Source organism: Varanus komodoensis, unplaced genomic scaffold, assembly GCF_004798865.1.
Source record: "Varanus komodoensis strain SLA01 unplaced genomic scaffold, ASM479886v1 scaffold3, whole genome shotgun sequence".
NCBI classification, from domain to species: domain Eukaryota; kingdom Metazoa; phylum Chordata; class Lepidosauria; order Squamata; family Varanidae; genus Varanus; species Varanus komodoensis.
In genome coordinates, this window is record NW_025335761.1 from 37,197,174 (window position 1) to 37,218,169 (window position 20,996).

General features: G+C 42.7%; 2 protein-coding genes across 3 annotated transcripts; one reads left to right on the forward strand and one right to left on the reverse strand.

Annotated features, from left to right (window-relative positions):
• Nucleotides 1-101: 101 nt before the first annotated feature.
• On the forward strand, nucleotides 102-4,241 carry SAMD15 (sterile alpha motif domain containing 15). 2 transcript variants are annotated; one of them, XM_044436297.1, is made up of 3 exons: nucleotides 102-447; nucleotides 2,334-2,432; nucleotides 3,945-4,241. In XM_044436297.1, the coding sequence occupies exons 1-3, from the start codon at nucleotides 139-141 to the stop codon at nucleotides 4,209-4,211; spliced, it is 675 nt and encodes a 224-aa protein (XP_044292232.1). In that variant the 5' UTR covers nucleotides 102-138; the 3' UTR covers nucleotides 4,212-4,241. The 2 variants fall into 2 exon arrangements, with proteins under 2 accessions (XP_044292232.1, XP_044292233.1); XM_044436298.1 differs by lacking the exon at nucleotides 2,334-2,432.
• Nucleotides 4,242-7,491: 3,250 nt separating this feature from the next.
• On the reverse strand, nucleotides 7,492-17,341 carry NOXRED1 (NADP dependent oxidoreductase domain containing 1). The gene is made up of 6 exons (XM_044435804.1): nucleotides 17,187-17,341; nucleotides 16,730-16,866; nucleotides 12,528-12,708; nucleotides 9,273-9,427; nucleotides 8,322-8,550; nucleotides 7,492-7,823 (listed from the first exon to the last, which is right to left on the reverse strand). Exons 1-6 carry the CDS (start codon nucleotides 17,339-17,341, stop codon nucleotides 7,544-7,546), a joined length of 1,137 nt encoding a protein of 378 aa, XP_044291739.1. The 3' UTR covers nucleotides 7,492-7,543.
• Between the last annotated feature and the right edge of the window lie 3,655 nt (nucleotides 17,342-20,996).

Sequence of the window (20,996 nt, forward strand, 5' to 3'; positions counted from 1 at the left end):
GGAAGTGCTAGTAACCATGGAGACCGCTCCAGGAAGGACGCGTTGCCATAGCACCGTCGCCGACTCTGACTCGGAGGTCCTTTTAGTGTCCCACCCCGAGCAAAACTGGATGATAACGAGAGGCAGCCGGAGATTGTCATGGACGACGAAGACGACTATGATGACGACGACGACGACGACGACGAGGAACGAGACGAGGAAGAGGAGGAGGGGAGTTGGGTTCGCTGGTCCCAGCGCCGTTTAGAGTGCCCTGAGTCTCAGTTAGGAGACAAAGCAGATTCCAGAACATCACGTGAATCCGTTGCGATACCCGAATCCGACAAGGGCTCCGAAGCACAGCTCCGAATCGAACTCGGGTCTCGCGCTCTCATTGGACCCTCCTTTTTATCCTGGACCCCCGAGGAGGTGGCTGAATGGATCGAAGTTCTGGGCTTTCCCCAGTACAAGGTAAAGGGGCAAAGGCGTCCAGCTGCCCTTTCAGGGAAGGGAAATGGGGAGGTGGACTGGGGACAGGATGGGCGACTCGCGACTCGTGAGGGAGGAGAGTTTCAGAAGGGAAGGAGGCGGAGCTTCATTTGGGCCAAGAGAGTGCGTTTGAGAGGAGGAAGGAAAAGCCTTCTAAATCTGTCATTTACCACTGATAATAAGAGAGAAGGGTGATCTGCATGTGCATAACGCTCTTTAGTTACACAGAACAGTATTAACCATATGGTTTAAGGGATTATAGTTTGTGCTTCTCAAGAGGAATCTTCCAAGCTAGTATAAATTCAGGCATTTAAAAATCGTATTATTTAAAGTATTTTTATTCTACTCCCAGAGAAGCTTGCAAGAATCAGTAATTAGTCAGACCCAGAACTTTAAAAGACATGTATTCAAAGCAAAGGGATTGAGTGGGAGAAGAAACAAAAAAATTATGGTGAAGTGCAATTCAGTTGTTCAGATCAATGAGAATACATTTTAGAATTAATCGCGTTCTTGTTTGGACTGCATGCCTTTCTGGGCTGCTAGGTTCTTTCTTGGCCTGTTCCTCTTTTCTTTCTTCAGTGCTGCTGTTTCTCTTCTCCATTTCAGTTCAAGCTGATCTATTTCTTTTCTCATCTCTCAAGAGAAAGATGTTTCCTCAGAAGGCAGGGGAGAAGGGCCATCACTGAGAGCTAGACAGTAGTAACTAACAGATATTTCTTTAAACAATTCTATGGCCCATCACTGAGAGCTAGACAGTAGTAACTAACAGATATTTCTTTAAACAATTCTATGGCCCCTAAACAATATGTGAGGAGCCATAGGATAATTTGAATTTCTGATCCATGGTACAAGAAATGGCTCACAGCATATGGCTCCCACTCCTCCTCACAACCTCATATAGAAAGAACTATGTTTGCTGCCCACTAAGGTCACTTTTATGAATTTGGAGAAGGAAAGGAGAAAGGGGGTATTTCAATAGGCTGGCAGCAGAGGAGACTGGAGAGGCAAGATACCAGCTATCCTGAAGCATTTTCAGCTTTCTTCCATCTTCCTTCCAAATACCCCAGAAAGTGCTGGAAAGGAGGACAGGGAGCAAAACATTCCCTCTACCACTCCTTCCAGCATGCATAGGAAGTTTATAAGCCTCCACGTTTGGGCTCTTACAATCATTGTGGGCAAAACCCCATAACATTTAACCCTAAATACAGCTAATGTCATGGGATCAATGATGGAAGAAGATGGAAGAATACATGGCATGGGAATGAGAATGAGATGGTAAGTGTAATAAAATAATAATAAAAGGGTATCAGTGTGGCTTGCAGTTAATCAGGATTATTTTGTGTTGGTAAGGGAGACAAGTAACAGCCTTCATTATCATAGCTGCTACTCTAAGAGAAATTGTCACAATGGGATGGCACGCTTACCCAAAGAAACTTTCAACTGCAAACTGTGAATCTCGGCTAGTATGTCCTGATAGAAACACAGAGGTTGCATCATGGAGCTTCATACTATAACACATCTTAGAGCCAGCTGGCAGATAGATGAGTATATTGGTGGAAGTCTTGAGACATGCTGAAGGTAGGAACTGAAGGTACTCATTTGCTAAGGATGTGAGACCAATCACTAAACAAATTCTTTCACTGATTGATGCAGAGTCTACTGAATACATTATAATTTCAGCCAAGAGTGAACATTTGGCAGGCTGGAGTCAAGATCTAGATCTCCAAACTATCAACACTGTCCTTAAATATATGGGAAGATACTCAGGGGCTCTATAGAATTTATGGAGTATCTTTCACTTTCTTTGATGATATTTTTCTATTTCTCATACACATGCTATGTAATATTTTCTGTTTTGTTTTAAGTAGGAGTGCTTTACTACAAATTTTATCTCTGGCCGCAAACTCATCCATGTAAATTGTTCTAATCTACCACAGATTGGGATAACTGACTTTGAACATATGAAGGTAGGAGCATAAATCTTCACTGCATCTTTTCTGTATCACAAGTAATACAGAAATATGCACTACACTATAGAACAGACTTTTAAAAACTTTTTTTATTTAATTTTATTCAACACTGGTGCTTCCATAGTAGCTTTTGTTTGAAATGTGTACCATACTCTTCTTCAGGTTTTCTGGAGAAAACAATACTGTTTTATTTAAATGTGGTGATTTTTTTCTGATTCAGACAGAATTGCAACACAAATCCTGCAGAAATAGACTGTGGGCAGGGCCATTGTTTAGCCATTGTTGAAGAAGTGTCCCTTGATACATCTGGGGTCATGCCTTTTTCCATACTTTTCTACTTTCCTAGTGTATCACCTGCCTATACCATCACCATTACGTTCCCTGGGCATCTATAATATGCTAGATATACTTACTGGTATCACCCATTGCTGCAATTGGAATGGGGATGCTAATTTTGAGATCTTAGCAGATCAAAGAGCATGTTGTATAAATTTAGAGAAATAATTCAGCCTTCAGGTGATTATAGATTATAATTGCATGTGTTATGCTCTCTTATCAAATCAACAGTTAACTCATTTTAATCCCTGTTTTGTTCAATCTGGCACCTGGAGGGTGCAGTCCTATTGCCCTCATGGCAGATGCTTATAAGCCTTCAGACTCAGAGGATTACATGCATTCAATGCAAGGGACAGCAGCAGCCATCCCCACATATCATGCCCTGCATGTTATCTAGATGGCCAGCACTGTGAAGGAAGCTGGGATGCTGGCTAGAATTAGCAGTACTCTGCTGCCCTCTCTGCCTTTCCAAGACCCAGTTGTGACCTTGAGTGGTGGGACACCTGGCTGCAAGATGGCAGGGTGTGGTCCTTTAGAGACCCTGATGCTGAGAACAATTGATGGCAAAAGGAGAAGGGGATGACCAGGTGGCTAGATGGAGTCACTGGAGCAGTGGGTGTGAGCTTGGGTGGACTCTGAGGGATGGTGGAGGCCAGGAAGGCCTGGAGGAATGTTGTTCATGGGGTCATGATGGGTCGGACACAACTCTGTGACTAACAACAACAAGATTAGGCTTAGTGTTTAGACTCCAAAAAATCCTATGGCCATCTATAATATGATGATGTCAAGGCACTTTCACATGGTTCCCTACGTGTGTTTTTGTGTACCTATTTAAAGCAAAGGTAACTGTAAAAATTTAAGGTGATACAGAACTTTCGCATGTACCTCTGTTGAGGATACATTCCGGGGGCTTGGCCATGCTGATCTCTTACAGCAAAATGCCTTAAAGACTAAGGGTCAAATTATAGGTGAAGCTGGTAGATTTGTGCAAATTTGTATGCAGGTCTTTTGTAAGTCTGCATGCAAAGCACCACGAACCCTTCCCTCCTCTGCTGTTTTCTTGTGAAATATTATGATGAAAGTGGTGTGGAATCAAAGTAAAAGAATCTGTACTAACTCTGCATTTGCCATTCCTAATACAAACTTTTTTCTTTACTTCCTTTTGCTTTGCAGGAAGTTTCTCAGCATGTGCGAGACTTGCTGGAAATAGAGGAGGCTCCCTTTGTCCGAAGCATTTCTCTCCCCCACAGAGATAACACAGGATTGTTTCTAGAGCAAAAATCTAAAACCGGACCACGAAGTGATGCGCTTACCTATTCTCAGTTTGTCCAGGAGAAAGGACTGCAAGAATTTGAGCCACAGCCTCCAAGTCCACCACATGAAGAACCCCAGCATGAAGATTCACAGTATGAAAGTCCACAAGAAGCTAATTCAGTTTAGTCAAATAAATAAATTGGCATTGTTTTCACAGATGTTTGGATGTAACAATGTAAGTGTTCTGTTGCTCCTATCCACCGACCAACCTGTTGAACAACTTGATCTTAAGAAGCTACTTTAGTGGGAGCGGAACAAGCAGAGGTATGCATTGCTGCAATTTAAGTAACATCCCAATTCAAAACATGGCAAATAGGACAATCCTATAGTTGCTTTTGTGCGAGCACAAAATAAGACCATGCCTAATCATAGGAATTTGTTCTTACAGGAGTTTATCCTATGGTCTTCATGTTTCACTTTGTGACAGCTAAGAACTTATGCCAGTGGCTAAGATGTGCTGCATAAGCTAAGGGTCCAAACTTCACCTCATGCATGGACCTACTACTAAGAAGCCATAACCAAACTACCCTCTTATCCTCAACACCTCCAAAATAATACAAATGAAACTCATCTGTTCATACAGGCTTTCTCTGAAGTATGACCTGAACAGTTACAGTTTTTGCATACAGTGGAATATGCTGTTTCACTGCTGATTAATCTGTTTTATTATATGTATTGTTGTTTTGATGCCACTGTATTTTATGTTTAATACTTTGAATCTCCATTGAAAGTTGGCATATACATTTAACAATAATGTGTACTCAGAAGTAAGTCCCTGTGTGTTCAGGGGTACTTAATCTTAGGTAAATGTGCATAGGATTGCAGCATCAGAGGCCCAGACAAAGTTTGTATGTCATGCCATGCTGCATATCTTATCCACACCCATAAACAGAGCTAAATACATAGAATATGGACCTTCCCTCCTGTACTGACTCCCACCCACTGTCTCAGGCACTTGCAGCAGGAGAAAAGAGGAACTGCTGGTGGGGGGAGGAGAAGAGAGGCTGGCAGACCCAGAATCCTACAGCCTCTCCAGTCCTTTCCGCACCCACAGAAAGTCTATCTGGCTCCTTTTTTCGTGATTTGAACAGAAGATTTGAACAGAACAGAAAATACCCAACAAAAAGTATTTTCAGGGAAATGTGCTTACTACTGTAACCCAAATGAATAAGAAGGTGGTTTGAATGCTGGGGTGCAGGGACAGAGACATCACCGCAATCCCTGTTTGCTTTCATTCTTATACTATGTACTGTTTCAGATCAGTCCCACTATGTGTTGATCCCAATGTTAATTTGAGCTCATATAAAAATATCATACCTGGAGAAAATATTTACTGGAGAATGCACAATGGATACACAATGCAGGGGCTTCTCATTTGTTTCTGTGACAGGAATAATGAGCAGGTTTAGCTCACCCTGGCGATAAGTCACAGTGGACTGATTGTGGTGTGAACAACCCATGGTGTGCCCAGCAGACAACTCACTCCACTGTGGGTTTTTCTCCACTTGGTCCTCCAGCAGAAATCACAGGGAACATGGTAGATAAAGACATCTTGTCTTCTCACCCCACCATGAATACAAGTCCTTTTTTCTTCACTGTAATTTTCCACCACCACTACCCAAAGACTGCAAATGGTGATCTCCAAATTGACAACCTGAAGAGCCTAAGTACCATATTGGAGGGCATGTCACTGCTTAGTCACCTCTTTTTAAAAATATGTCTTAAATATGCAAATTTTGTATTTTTAATTTATACTTTATGTATCCTTCCCTGTCTAGCCCTACCTAAATCTATTTTCAAAGAAATGCCCGCCTTTCACAACTGCCAGAAGCAAATGCTAGCAAACAGAGGAGTGCAATTTTACACCTTCCTGAACACCTGGAGTCTCAGGAATGGGTGGAAAAGATGGGGGAACCAAGTGGGGTCATTTAAGATCCTGACAAGCTCACTGCAATGAATGAAGGAATGGTGCTTACCCCTTTTTGCAGCTTTTCATTGACATGACAGCTCACCTTTCATCTGCTGTTGGGAAAGTTGAAAAACCCCTATGTGAAGCCTCACTGGGTCAATGTCCAGAGTGTGTAGCTACAGGATTTTGAGAGCAGGTATCTCCAGGACATTTTCCAGGCAAGGTTTCCCATTTTCAGACCTGTGCAACTGTTGCATATATCTAAAGAAAATTTAAGAATTGCAAAAGTATTTGCCCCCATTTGGCACACAATTTTTTAAAAAAGATATCCTACTAATGGAAACCCCTCCAAGGCACTGCTCAGGAGCTTTGGAGGGACAGTCACTTGTGGTGGCAAAGGCTTTTTGTTTTTTATTCCTGCTGAGCATCACTGCTTCTTGCAGCCTCTTGAGGGATCAGTCATGTGTTCGAACATCACGATATCCTATCATGGGTTGAACTTCTAGAACAGCCCAAGGATAGCTTCTGGGAGAAAAAAGTCATCTTGTGAAAAGCAGTTTGGGTTCAGACAGCCTAACAACCTACCTTGGCTAAGTTTCCACAATTGATTGGTATGTCATTCGAACCAGGTTGTTCCTTACCCAGCAATACCCCACTGCATATCTTGTTTTCTTCTGTGAGTAAAGTAACACCCTGAATGTAACATATGTAGAGGCAGAACTCAGCTTGCAGAGAGGGCTCGTGGGCCCTGTGTGCACAACCCAGCCTCATCAGCTCACATGAACACCCACATGAATGCTCAGTATGAGACAGATCTAAGGCAGACCGAAAGTGGGCTGGAGTCCAGGGAGCCAAGCAAAGGAAATTTCATTGATTCCCATCCCCAAACCCTATTTCTCACATACCACTATCTCCGACCCTCAATCATTTAGTTGCCTGGGTTTTGTGCAATTTTAATTCCATTCTAAAAGACTGAAGTGCCTCTCCTAAGCACTAGTGGCAGTAGGAGAGTTAAACTAAAACCTGCTGGGGTGTTACTGGGGATTTGTTAGGTATATTTGGCCTTAGGATCCACTCACAGCAAGGATGCAGCCCCTGACCCTCCTCAGACTTGAATATGGCTCTCTGGTTGAAAAAGGTTCCCTGCCCTGGTTATAAAGGAAGAAGTAGAGTTCCTATTTTTCTCTTATCAAGAACTGTGGCAGCAGATTATTACCATAGCGCAGTAACACAACATACATAAATTAGTTTATCTAGATGAAAGGCCCAAGAAGCAAAACTCTTTAACAATTCTGTTAGTGTTGCTATTCACTTTATTTTGTGATACCATGCAGATTATAAGATTATCTCCATTTTTTTTTTAATGCTGGTCATGTAATTCAGTCTGTAGGATTTCCTTTCTTGTTTGTATCTTTCACTGATTTTTCATCTGTCTAAATTGCCATGTGCATTTGGTCAGAAAGGGTTACTAACAACTAGCAAAATTCTTTTAGTACATGTATCAAGGCAAAACACATTTCTAATTCTGAGGTTTGGATTCACAGAGTAGTTATGCCTCCTCAGAATCAGTACTCAGTGCTTCTTCTTTGCTTATACAAGGCTCATCCAAGCTATGATTCAAAGACTTGTGGGGATTCAGTAGAACAGCTGAAAGAGGTATCCCTTTAGAATTATCTGTCATGGATTCGTTGTTGTTTGTGGATGCTGTAGCAATCAGGTTATAGTAAAATAAAGCGAAGCTGTTCTGTAAAGATGTATTTGTTGCTAGAAGTTGGCTAAGCGGTGAATCTTTTAGCTGTACTGTTGTCAGGTCAAAGCAGGGGAAGGAACTAGAACAGAAAATGTTAAATATGGGGGTGGGGGAATAATAATCTACACTGCCTGATCACTGAGGTCATTGGACAATAACCTTCTGAACCTTTGGACCAACTGGAGTCCACCAAAAGAGGACTCTGCATTGCAGTAGTGCCATTTCAGTAGAATTCCCTGTCTATGGAGGCCAGGCAGGCTTCAGCACTGTTGTCTTGGCTCCTGCTGAAGACATCTCATCCCACCATTGCCCACCCCCTTCCTGCAGTGGTTCCAAGGAAAAAGGTGTGCCAAGAACTGTGAGGTCAAAGTACCCACTCAGATTTCAGAGTGCTTTTTTTGAGGTCACAATGGGGCTCTGCCCTATCCCATACCCCCCATCAAACAATGTTGGGACGCCAAGGATTTGCACCATAGGTATCATACTTCTAAATGCCATAAATGTTAAATTGTCAGCTTTTAAAAATATTCAGTAGGGCAAAATTAAGCTCCATTATTTCCTATTTGATTTTACTTACTCATCAGTTTTCAGAGATGAAGCAAAGGCTCGGTTAATAAAGTTTTCACAAACTAGAAATGGTGGTGGTGGTGATTTATCATCTGCTGGAGTGATGACTTTATCCTCAGAAAAGCACAGCTGATTGAGTAAAACCAAGGCCCTCACATAGGACAGCCGCTGCCAGGTGTAGCTATTGAGTGCTGCATACAACACAGCTGCCAGCCATTTTGTATTGACAAAAATTTCCCCTGTAAAATGGGAGACCTCTATTTTAGATTTAAAATATTTAAATATTTAGTTTAAATATTTAGTTCGCTATATCCTGAGAGCAAAAGCCTATACAACAAATTGCAGCATTCTTCCTGTCAATTAGTGGCTTTCCCCTAGGGAAGTGCCAAATACCCATTGTCTGAGGTCCTTTTCCACATTTTTGTGGATGCTGACCTGCCTAATCCCATCATATGTGAGAACAGGACAGGGAAGGTGCGCTTTTGCTGGATGCAGATTCCATCTCTACTTGCAGCAAAATGAGACAAAATGAAGCACTTGAGTTCTGAAGCAACTACCATATTGTGGTCACATTTTTAATGCTCCTCTACAAAAGCAGTTCCATGTCTAGAAAGATAGCACAGCAAACATGCTAGTTTTTTCTTTCTTTTAGTGTTTTATATACGTGCGGAACCATTACAAAATGGCATCTCTCAGCACCATCCCTGACATCTCAATCTGTTGTCAATGTGCACTGGGCTTCAATGGCATGGTCTGTCTGGGCTAAGTTTTCCAAGCTGTTGCAGCCAATCCTAATCCATTGTGCACCAGCATCTAGTGCCCCCACCCCACTTTCTGGGCTGCAGAAAGATGGGTGAATGTAGAAATGGAGAAAGGGGTGACGATAAATGGCCAATGAAAGGGCAGATCCGTGGTAAATATATTCTCTACATGGGCTACAGACTTAAAAGAATTTGCCTACCTTTTGGGCTACAGGGACATGTAGCCTGAATAACGTCTGGGTCTTTCAGGGCTTCCACAACCGTCCTGTTAGCCTCCCATATAGAAAAAGAGCCACTTTCCATGAACTTGTACTGTGGCCTCAAGATGAAATTGCAGGAAAGTAATTGTTTCAATCTGAAAGTAAGAGCATAAAAATTGAGGTAGACCATGATCCAGCAGGTACACTTGCAGAAGAAGGATGTACACATGTAGAATTATACAAAATAAGGATCTATTGCATATAATTAACTCCCCGTTCTGTCTGCAAGCTGCCAAAAAGATACTGAATCAAAAATGTGCATTTTATTTATTACATTTTATTACCACCCAATAACCAAAGCTCTCTAGTGGGATTCACAACAGTTAAAACATGAAATACAACCACCTAATAAAATATGAAACTACAGTATAAAACCAGTGGAACTACCTGCATTGGAACATCTAAAAATACAGTAAGAGACTGAAAACAAAGCTGAAGAACTAAAAGGGCTAGAAGAATAAAAAGGTCTTCACTAAAAATTCCAAAACACAGGTACCAGGCAAGGCTCTCTGTGGAGAGTATTCAATAATCAGGATGTTAGCACCGAAAAGTCCTCTTCTTAGTTAGTAGCACCTGCATCATTTCAATTAATAAAGTACTCAAAAGAGGGCCTCCAAGGGCAGTCTTGGGATCTGAACAAGTACATATGGAGGGAGACAATCCAGTGGTTGAGGACTTCCAAAACAGCAGCACTGGAACTGACTGCGGAAATGGGCAGAAGTCACTGCAGATCACAAAATTCTGACCTCATATATTCATATCTATCTGCCCTTATTAACGATCTCATTGCCCTCTTTCAGACCAGTTGAAGTTACTAGAACATTTTCAAAAGCAGCCCTATGTATAACACATTACATGGACCTAGATAACTAGTTATACAGCATGGATAACTCTAGCTAGGGTATTTTTATTCAAATATGTCGTTGGTATATTAGCCTGAGCTGCTAAAAAGGTGCTCTGTGCCACAAAGGCCTCCTATACCTCAGTAACAATGCTGAATTCAGGACCCCCACCCACCCTCAATCTACAAATCTCAACTTTTGGGAGCAGTAAACACCCTTCCAAAAAAGCCTTCTTCACACCCTCAGAAATGCATTCTCCAAATAAGTGGATTGCCTCAGCTTCCACACATTAAATGAAGGCAGGGGTGGAGCCTCATGCTTTCTGAATACATTTTTAGATCTCATCATTTGTATGCTAAATGAAAGGAATAAAAGGCCAAAACAATCTTTCAGTCTTTAACTGAGAAAAATATTCATTTTTTTTTCTTTACATTGAGTGAAAATGTTCATATTGTATACAGGGCAAATGCAACTTTTCTTGAGGTATGATGATGTGTCCTGCCAAAGTTGTTTGGATCAAATATTTGCAAACACACCTTTCCTTAGAACCCAGAAAGTAGTTGGCTCGCACATATCTATATAAGAACAATTTTTATCACACATACTAGGAATGCAAACGAATACATCAAACTTTTGCCCCCTGCCTGAATGTGAGGGGTGGGGTTGGCTGGTTGGAATCCAAGTGGGTTTAGCCTGAGCCAGTATCTATTTCACAGATTTCCCTGCTGCTCATTTGTGTGTGTGTGTGTGTGTTTATATACATTCAGGCATGCATACAGAGTTTGGTGAATATAGAGTAAATTGAGTAAGGTGATCTAAAAAGAGGAAATGAATTATCAAACAAGACAGAAAGGAGTGGAATGTATATGTGCCAGTACCAATCAACATAATGACATAAGGGGAGGGACTGTTACTTTGTGGTAGAGCATTTGTTTTGCCTACGGAAGGTCCCAGGTTCAACCACCTGCAGCTGGAGGGATGGGAGGAAATAGTCTGAAATCCTGAAGAGCTGCTGCTAGTCCATGTTGACAATAAAGCAGCTTCTGATATTGCTACTCATATGCATCTCCTTTTCGGAATCTTTGGAGGACTACTGCCAGTCAGTGTAGACAAGGGACAGGGAACCAAGGCTGTCCAGGCGTCATTTGGCTGCAATTCCCACCATCCCTCATCATTCAACCAACAATTGGAGTGTCATACATTCCCTACCCCTACTAGAACTACGCGGAGCAGAACAGTGAACTGGGAGCAAGGAGAAAACTGGGAAAATAGAAGTGGAACGATCGAGAACAAAGGCAATGGTCAAAGCGAAAGTCAAAAGTGGCACGAGGTACAGTGAATGGCGGTCGCAAAGACTGAACAAAATGGTGGACGCTCTGCTCTTTACAGGCCACGGGGGGGAGGGGGAGTGGAGCTTCCCACCAAAAACCGTTAGCTGGCAATCTTCCAGCCGCAGGCGCAGTACCCATATGTGTGTGCACAGAGGCCACGACGAAGAAAGCAGCTTCTGATATTGCTACTCATATGCATCTCCTTTTTGGAATCTTTGGAGGACTACTGCCAGTCAGTGTAGACAAGGGATAGGGAACCAAGGCTGTCCAGGCGTCATTCGGCTGCAATTCCCACCATCCCTCATCATTCAACCAACAATTGGACATTCCCTACCCCTGGTGTAGGCAATATTGGGCTATATGGACCAGTGGCATCACTCAGCATAAGGCAGCTTCCAGAAGTCCTATTATGTAAATAGGAGTAAAATACTTCTAATCTTTAAATCAATCCTGGACTGGATAAGGGGCACCTTCAGCGGACTGCCATCCATGATGTAGGACACATGGCCACCTTGGGGTGAACAGGAGCTGGATGGAGGGTGCTGTGAGTTGTAGTCCAATAAATCTGGAATGTACTTGGTTGGAAAAGGCTGCACTGTGCTGAAAAGGAGCTTGCTCCCCTGCGAATGTACACTGGATGGCAGTCCATGCCCAGAACCTTGAACTGCCCAGAGAGCTTTGACTATTGGGCAGTATAAAAATTATAGTGATGATCCCAGTGATTGCTTTGGAATTCCATACAAGTAACATTATTAGAACCAATTCCACACACAATAATACTGCACCACCAAAAACAGTGACATCCCGCAGGTGAGATCTACTAATATTTACATAGGAGTAATGGCTCAAATTCTGAGGAAATTGGTGTTTAAAAGCTTTTAAGTAGGTACAACTGGGTGATATGCTAAACCTGAACAGAAATGTGCTGGTTTCATTGTGGACTTTCCTCAAAGAAACCATGTGGAAAGGTATGTGGATTTTTTTTCAAATCCAGATAGCCTTGATGTCACTGTGCACAGTACCTGGGCAGAGGAATTGCTGTGAGCAGACTATATATAATGCTGCAATTTCTGAGTGCATCTTGAACTTCTGAGCAGATGTGCAAGAGGTGAGATGGAAGACAGCAGAGGAATACAACATCTGCCCAGCCCACCAGCTGCCTGTTGTTGTAGTAACAGTCAATTCCCAACATCTGGAATTCTACTAGAACAGATTAAATAAAAAAAGGAAGAATCAACTCTTGGTAACCGTGACTGGCCACTATGTGTCTTGAGGCTGCAATCCTATGCCAATTTACTTAGAGGTAGATCTCATTTAAACGTAGACTTCATTCAGAGTAAACATATTCAAGATTACTGTTAGGCTATAATACTTCAGGTCTTTATTTGAATGGATTGTGAAGACTATGCCAAGCACCTAAAATCAGCAAACGTGTGTTGATTATTTTAACCCAACCCTCTTGATTTATTGTGCCCAGATCATGTGGAATGATGAGAAAGCAGAGACACTCAATCCAACGGAACTCACTGTACCAGTTCAAATGTGGGGTGACATTTTTGAGTACTCTCCAACAAACAGTATTTCCTACAAGTAAAAAGCAGGAGGGTAAAGGGCAAACATTCAGTAACTTACTTGTTTTGCTAGGTGCCCACCTGTGGGTACATCTTTGTCCAAATGAACAGAGTAAATCTTCACACAGATCCCTCATCTGTGCTCTCAAGTGATGAACCCTATCATGCTACCCTGGATCCACCTGTCTGCATGGGAATATGGATGAATGATTCATGGTTGTAGACAGATAGGCATATACCTTGGTAGGTGGAGAATTCTAAATATGGGGCAACCACTGAGAATATTTCTTTGCAGGATTTTGTGATCCTGACTCCATGCATAATGAACTTCAGAGGACATTTTCCATTTGTAATAGCAGTGGAAGTGCTGTGTCAGTTAAGCTGGGTCCAGGTGTTGCCTGCATGGATAGCTGCCTCAGAAATACATCCATGTGAAATAAAGTGGCACACAGTAATAACTAGATGGTCTCATTACATACTGTCCCTCTCATTCAATGAGAGAAGCTTGGATTAACAACCATAGTGGTACCAAATGTAGGTTATTGAGGTTATGGAGCAGCTTTTTCCAAACTGACACCCTCCAGATGCTTTGGACTTCAACTACCAGTATTCTGGACCATTGGCCATGTTAGCAGGGACTGATGGGAGATACAGTCCAAAACACCTGCAGAGCACCAGGTTGGAAAAGGCTACAATGGAGAAATAAAACTACTAGCACTATTTCAAAAACTCTGATTTAAAGCTTATCATTTACTGCAGCCAAGCCCTAGGAACTGGCTAGTATTCAAAAGCTATTAAAAGCTTTTTAATAATCCTCCCCCTCTCTATCCTCAGAGATGATTACTGAAAAGAAATCCATTCTATACATCCATCTTCTGTCCAATTATTTCCTTTGTGTGTGCATCTTATCTGGGATAAAGGCCTTGCATCCAGATATTTTGAATAGAATTACCATACAAGGCAACATGTAGTGTGGTATCTCCAGCATAAACGTCTGTGTTTTTTGGGGAGACAATCAATCTTGTCTTGATTGATAGTATACATTCTAGACACTCATTATTAACTGTTACTGAGCAACTCGGGCCTGATGGCTGTTGTACACACAAATTTTATTAGTGTCACCCTAGTACCTTGTCCAATATGCTTTATTCTTCAGAAACGCTGCTCAGGGCAGGTGGGACCAAAACAACCCTATGGTAGATGCAAGCTGAAAGGGCCTGTCCTAATTAGAATTACATGGTAGCATGCTAGCTCCCTGTATGTACTGGATTCCCTACCATTGAGACTGCAGGTCAGGGCTTGTCCAGATGCTTTGCATGCAAAAGTTCCCAGCTTTGATGCCCTGCATCTTCAGGCACAACTAGAAATATTCCTGCCCAAAACCCTGCTAGTCACTGATGACAATGTTGGGCTAGATGGACCAAGGGTCTCACTCAGTGTAAGGCAACTTATGTTACCTGAATTGCTAAGACTTGTCCTCATGTGAGTAGAAAAACAATAGGAATTCTGGGCAAGGCAAATGCCTTCCTTATCTCCCATATTCAAGAATTCCACACGTGTAATTTGAATGGGTCAGTCTAATACTCTGTTGGGAAATATCCTCCAGTCCTAAAACCCCTAGACAAATAAGGTTTTACCTCTAGAGGTTAATCACTTGGCTACCCTCACAGCCCTTTCTGTTCTGAAAACCTGCTCCAAACCAAACTCTTGAAAGTGAGGCTTTAGGGAGGCCACACAATGGCAGCAACCCAATAACCAAGCAGAACTCAATCCAAGATGCCGTTCCGGATGTCTCTGGAGGGCTGCAATTCATTCATAGAGCCAAGCCATTTATTTCCTTTGCTCTCATGCCTAACATCATTACCCTTCTCTCTCTGCTTATGCCTTTTAACCCCTTTGAGTCCAAGCTCTCAATGTGATCATCGTACTTGGCCCATACAGACTACTCCAGTTTGTTAGTCTCCAATTCTCCCTAAATTTACTTGTCACACTGTATGCACCCAAAACAGGTAAATATACCTATGCTGGTTTCATTTCTTCCTTTCACTCCTAGAGGATTGCTCTAAAGCAGGGGTGCAGAATCTCATGTTCACAGGCAAAATTTGGCTCTCCGGGGAACCTGATCTAGCCAATCTGAGAGCCAGTGTGGCGTCGGGGTTAAGAGCATGGGACTGGGACTCAGACGATCTGGGTTCTAGTCCCGGCTCAGCCATGGAGCCAACTGGGTGACTTTGGGCCAGTCACAGACTCTCAGCCCAACCTACCTCACAGGGTTGTTGTTGTGGGGATAAGATGGAGGAGGAGAATGATGTAAGCTGCCTTGAGCCCTTTGTAGGAAAAAGGCAGGATATAAATTGGAAAATAAATGAATGAATGAATAAATAAATCTGGTGTCCCTCACCTCACCATGCCTCCTTTCCCTGGCTCCATTCCCCTCTACCCAGCCACCCAATAGTTGGTGGCTTCCCAGCTCCTGTGAAGGCTTTTCCCTGTGATAAAACACTGAGACGTCTCTTCTAGGACTCAGTTGCAGGGAGTGAGTTTTAAGCTAAAATATGCAGGGAGATTGTTCTTGCCCCTTTAGCGCAAGACATAGTCCACTGCATAAACATCACATTGCTGAAAGATTCCATTAATTCAGTGCCCTGTACATACATGTGAATTTGAATGCAGGTGTGAATGAAGGCAAGCAGGAGCTATACTAGCAATGTTACCTAAAGACTTCATTGGTAAGATTAATAGACGAGAGAAAACAGAAGCCTGTAGCCTGGTTGGCAGGTGGGTGAATGAAATAATCTATTACATTTGCATGATTACATTTTAATCTGGATTTTATAGATCCCTCCTTTCCTTTGCAATCCCAAGAACTTAATCTAGATAACAACTGTGAGGGTGTATTCAATGCTTCAATTGAGTTCAATGAAGCTGCTGTACTTGGGAGACGTCATGAGAAGGAAAGGCGCACTGGAGCAGAAAATTGTGCTGGAAAAAGTCGAAGGCGGGAGGAGGCGGCAATCAACTATGAGATGGATTGTTTCCATAAAGGAAGCCACAGCCTGGAGTTTACAAGAGCTGAGCAGGACTGTGAAGGACAGCAAAGTTCAGAGGGCATTCATTCATAGGGTTGCCATAAGTCAGAAATGACTGGATAGCGCATAACAACAAAACTCAGTGCTTTGCTGCGGCAGAAAACACTACTGTTCAGGTGAGTCCCCATTCCTCAAAAGCAGTTTTTTTGGCAGAGGTGAGGACCTAAGTGAGTTGGGGAATAGGCAAAAATCATCTGCCAGTGCAAGCTGAAGCACTTAAGGTGCAGAACTTCAGTCAAATCAGGCTTTGAACTCACTTTGCTAGTCCAGACCAACATTTAATCTAGTGGACCATAGCAGCTCTTGCTTTTAACTTTTGCGGGGAACTTGTAGTGGCTTTTTTTTTAGCTGTTTGCAACTGCTAATTAGAAGTCTGAAAGGAGAACAAATCAAAATGTCATAATCAGGGGACATATCCCTGTGCCGAAAGCAAATAGCTTTTAGAGACATTTTTAAGGGACAGATTTGGACCTTTACAACAGAGGGAATGGCAGGTTTAGCAAGCAACCAGAATCTGTAGGAAAGAGCAGATTCTGATATCTATTACGTTTACCTGACTCTTACATAGAGTTTCTGGCTGCCTTGTGGAGATCTGGATATTTTTTCCTGGAATATCGCTCAGCTGTAGCAGCACCCTAGCCAGCTGTTTCCCAATATGGCCTCCACCAATAATCCCGATCTTCAGCTGTTCCTCTTCCTGCCTGAAAAGGGACACAAAAAAGCTGTTGTCATTCTCCTAACTGGTCCAGCAACTTCTTCTTGTGACTCCACTCGTTCTGCCAGGAAGGTGAAAGTTTTCCTTCCCTCCTTTGCACTAAAGAAGGCCCCCTTTTACATTGTTTAGTGGAAGAGATGGAGAGGGGGGAGAGGTGGGGGTGTAGAATAACTGTCCAGTGCATTCTGATTTATAGTGCTAGGAGGCCTCTATCTGGAACCTGGAGCCACAGCCCTAAAAGACCAGTTTGTCATGTACCGGAAAGGTACTTTAATTAACAGGAGGGATAGATATTGTTTGCCTTACCTGGTGGCCTGGAGCACTTTGCAGAAGAAGAGGGCATGAGCACAGGCAGTCACTGCCAGTCCTTTGGCACGGCATCTCAGATACAGCAGGCGCTCATTCGTCCCTGCCCCATACTCTGGCTGGAAGGTCTTCAGGTTTGCCATAATATCAGCCATCCTGAGCTTAAAGAAAAGCCTTCCACAGCAAGCAGCCGCTTAGCCCCTGGTATTGTTCAGGGTGCCCACACTTTCTGCAAGCATACCACACATGGTGCAAGATAGTTCAACTGTAGTGTAGACAATAAGACATAACCAGCTTTGGAATGGTTTATTTCTTTATGGCATTTTTATACCACCTGATAGCCATATGGCTCTCTTCCGGCCTATATTTATTATACCTCTTAGTGCCTATTAAGCTAAAGTGCTTCCAGGTGAGGCACCTTCTCTCTGCTTCTTTGTGGAATTTTACAGAAGATTCAGATAGTGTCATCTTCTACTCACAACCCTCCCATGTTTATCCATTGCTGCTTCTGTCTCCTTTCTTACTGTAGAAGATCCATGAAGGAAAAAAAAAAAGACACGGTGCCATCAGATAGCATTAGTTGCTCCTCCATCTAGAAACACCTTGTTTCCTAGGCCTAGGTAAGCAGATCTACTGGTAGATCTCTTGGTCATTTGCAGGACATTAGCAAGGACTTCTGACTTCCAACAGTTTAACAATAGCAACAACAAAATGACCACTCACTCTGAATTCTGGTGCTGAAATGGAGAAAGCCAGGAGTAACCAGGAGTATAGTTTTGTGTGGAACCACCAAGGGCTCTGTTCATTTCTGGCACACCAAACTCCTGGGCTCAGAATTCCTTTGTTCTACCTTTATGGTCTTTTGTGCAAAGTTCTGGCTGGTTGATCTCAGGGTTCTAGTAAAAATCTCTGACGAGATTTTGCAAGCTTGAAGTTTGTCCACTCTGTCCCCGGTGCTGTATACCAATTTAGCCAACAGAAATCCAAACACAAATCAAATAATACAAAATCGGTAATCAAATCACAGGCATTTCAGCAGCTTCCTAGCACATGTCCCCGATGCTTTCTTTTTTGCATCTGCCCAGGAGTACTACAATCCCCTGCTGCCTCCTCTCCAACAGTGCCTCTACTGCTATTTGTGCCAGGGATGATAGAGGGGGACAGTTCTTGGGAACGAATCAATAGGTAGAATTTACATTACTCGCCCCTTGCTCAATTTAAAACGGAGCTTGCAAAAACCAGGGCCTTAGAGATCCCAACAGGAGGACAATTTATTTGAATTGTAAGGACCAGTCTGACCCTAAAACGTATTGGCCAAGAGGAGCACAGGAACGAAGCGTGTAGCAATCTCACCCGGCTTTCCGGTCTCACATCTACCGAAAAGGACACGCAACACCAAGTTCCCTTTTTTACGATAAGCTTCTGGCACCTCCCCATCAACGGCTAGTCTGAACAGAAGCCAAGAACCCAATCTAAACAAAATGCTGTTGCCATGGCAAATGCTTAGCTACGGAGCCTTGTTTCTAGAATGCTTTTTTGCATTTCATGACTTCATTGTGACCACCTTTAAAAGAGACAGCAAACTATTTCCAGTTTCCTATAAAATCCAAACAAGATGATGATTTGAATGTTCCTTAAGGGTAGAAATTAGATGAAGGCTGCAGTCCTACACCCACATACCTGGAAGTGAACCTTCACTGAATGCAATAGCACTTGCCTCCAAGTAGCCATGTATGGGATTGTTAAACTGCTCACTGCTTTAGATTTCTACACTAGTTTTGAAATCTTTTGTTATGTTTGTACACAACTCGGGTACCTAAAAAGGGTGAAAACAATGGCTTTGTCCACTCTTTGAGCACACGGTCTATACATGAAGTGAGAATTCTAGAATTATAATTGTAACATAATAAGTTACACTCATAGAACTTAAAAGAGCTATACTTCAGCAATCCAGTCTTAATTGGCCTTACATCTTTTGGAGTTCACTCTCCCTTCAAAACAGAAACACATGTATACCTTAATGCATTTAACGAATGATTTGTGTACATTTAAGAAGAAAAACAATCCCATTTCTTGGCCAGGGAATACCGAGAGCGGTAGGACTTTTTTCTTAAGTAAATATGCATAGGATTGCACCCTTAATTTATGAACACACACCTCACTATTCAACATAGTATTTCCAGGGCACCTTATAAAAAAGTGACACTTTGTGTATATGAATGAAGCTATGTGTTGGGAAAATTTGGGTAAATCCTGTCTGAAAAGCATTACTCCTATGTGCCTTTGCATTGTGGGATCAAATCCTGTCTTCCTTCTCAAAACCAAGCTGTCACTGTTTAAAATGGCATTCCCTCGCTCCTTTCTCTCACCTTTAGCTGTAGGCTACAGTAGGCCATTTTAGCCCAAATATACATTATAAATAGTAATTGTTGGAATTCAGTTTACAATAATCTTTTGATAGCCCAGAGGGCTTCATGTGCCCTGATCAAGCAGAATGTTTAGAATTGAGATAAGGGTCTGAGCATCATGAAGTTTCTAGTAGCTTGAATTTGCATGTCTAAGCAAACCTGGAGATGGGTTCAAGTTACTCAAAGTGTCCATACTAATCTCATTGTTACAGTGTGATTGACTGACATTTATCTGTTCTATATGTGATGACCTCAGAATCTTATTGTAATCTCTGCATTCTGTCATCAATTGCCCTGTACCTGTGTACCTATAAATGCCCTGTAATGCTATTGAAGCTTTGCAGCGAGTTCATCTCTGCTAGCCCGGTAATGCATTATCGTGAGTCAACCGCGGGAACCTGGGATAGACCATAAAGACGCGGAGGTTCATAACGATTGATCTTTCCTATGACCCCGAGTTTTATTTCCTCTTCTCAAATTGAGATTCTGGGATTCTGACATATGTAAAAATAGAATTCTCAAACTAGTTGCACCAGAAGTTTAATTTACATATATGTTATTAGTCCACTGCAATCCTCACAGTAAGGTTGTTTTCTTAAAATAAGTTAAAGTAGGAATATAGGCACACAAGCCCACCCTTCTCCAAGGTTCTCCAGATGGCCATGCTCGCTCTGCTATCCAATGCTTTGGTGGCTTCCCAGCTTTTGTGTACCATTCCACATTAGAAAAGGCCGAAGTGCCTTGCAAGTGTTTCCGAGATGCGGTCCACCAAAATATTTCAAAATGGAATTTGGCCCTTGGCCTATAAGAGGATAAGCACTCCAGCTGTAAAAGAATGTCCCACATAAGACCCCCAGAGGTGGACCATTTTAATAGGGTCCACACCCTTACAGAGAGAGAAACTGGCCCCAAGTTCACACTTCATGAGTGATTGGACCATGACAAAGGAGTTAAGAGTCAAATTCCTCATTTCCAGACCACCATCTTCCTGTCCCATTGAGAAAACAGGTCTAGAGTGTGGCCTCTCTCATGCGTTGGGCCAGTGACATGTTGAGATAGCCACATGGCTGTCACGGCAGCCATGAAGTTCTGAGCAGCCCTGGTCAGAACAGTCTTGGTGTGGAAAATGAAGTCCCCCAGGACCAACATCATGGGGGTCCTCAACACCAGGTCCAAGACTATCTCCATCAGCTCAGGCAGGGAGTCTGATGGGCAGAAGGGTGCATGGTACATCTCATCTGTCTGGATCACCAAGCACCAGGTGCATACAATCCAGGTCTGGTCTTGAAGGGACAGGAAGCCCTGCAAGGGGATTGAATTTCAACAAATTAGGGCCAAACCTCCTCCTTTCCCTCAAGGCAGGGTTGGTGCCACACCAGATACCCGAATGGGCACAACTGGG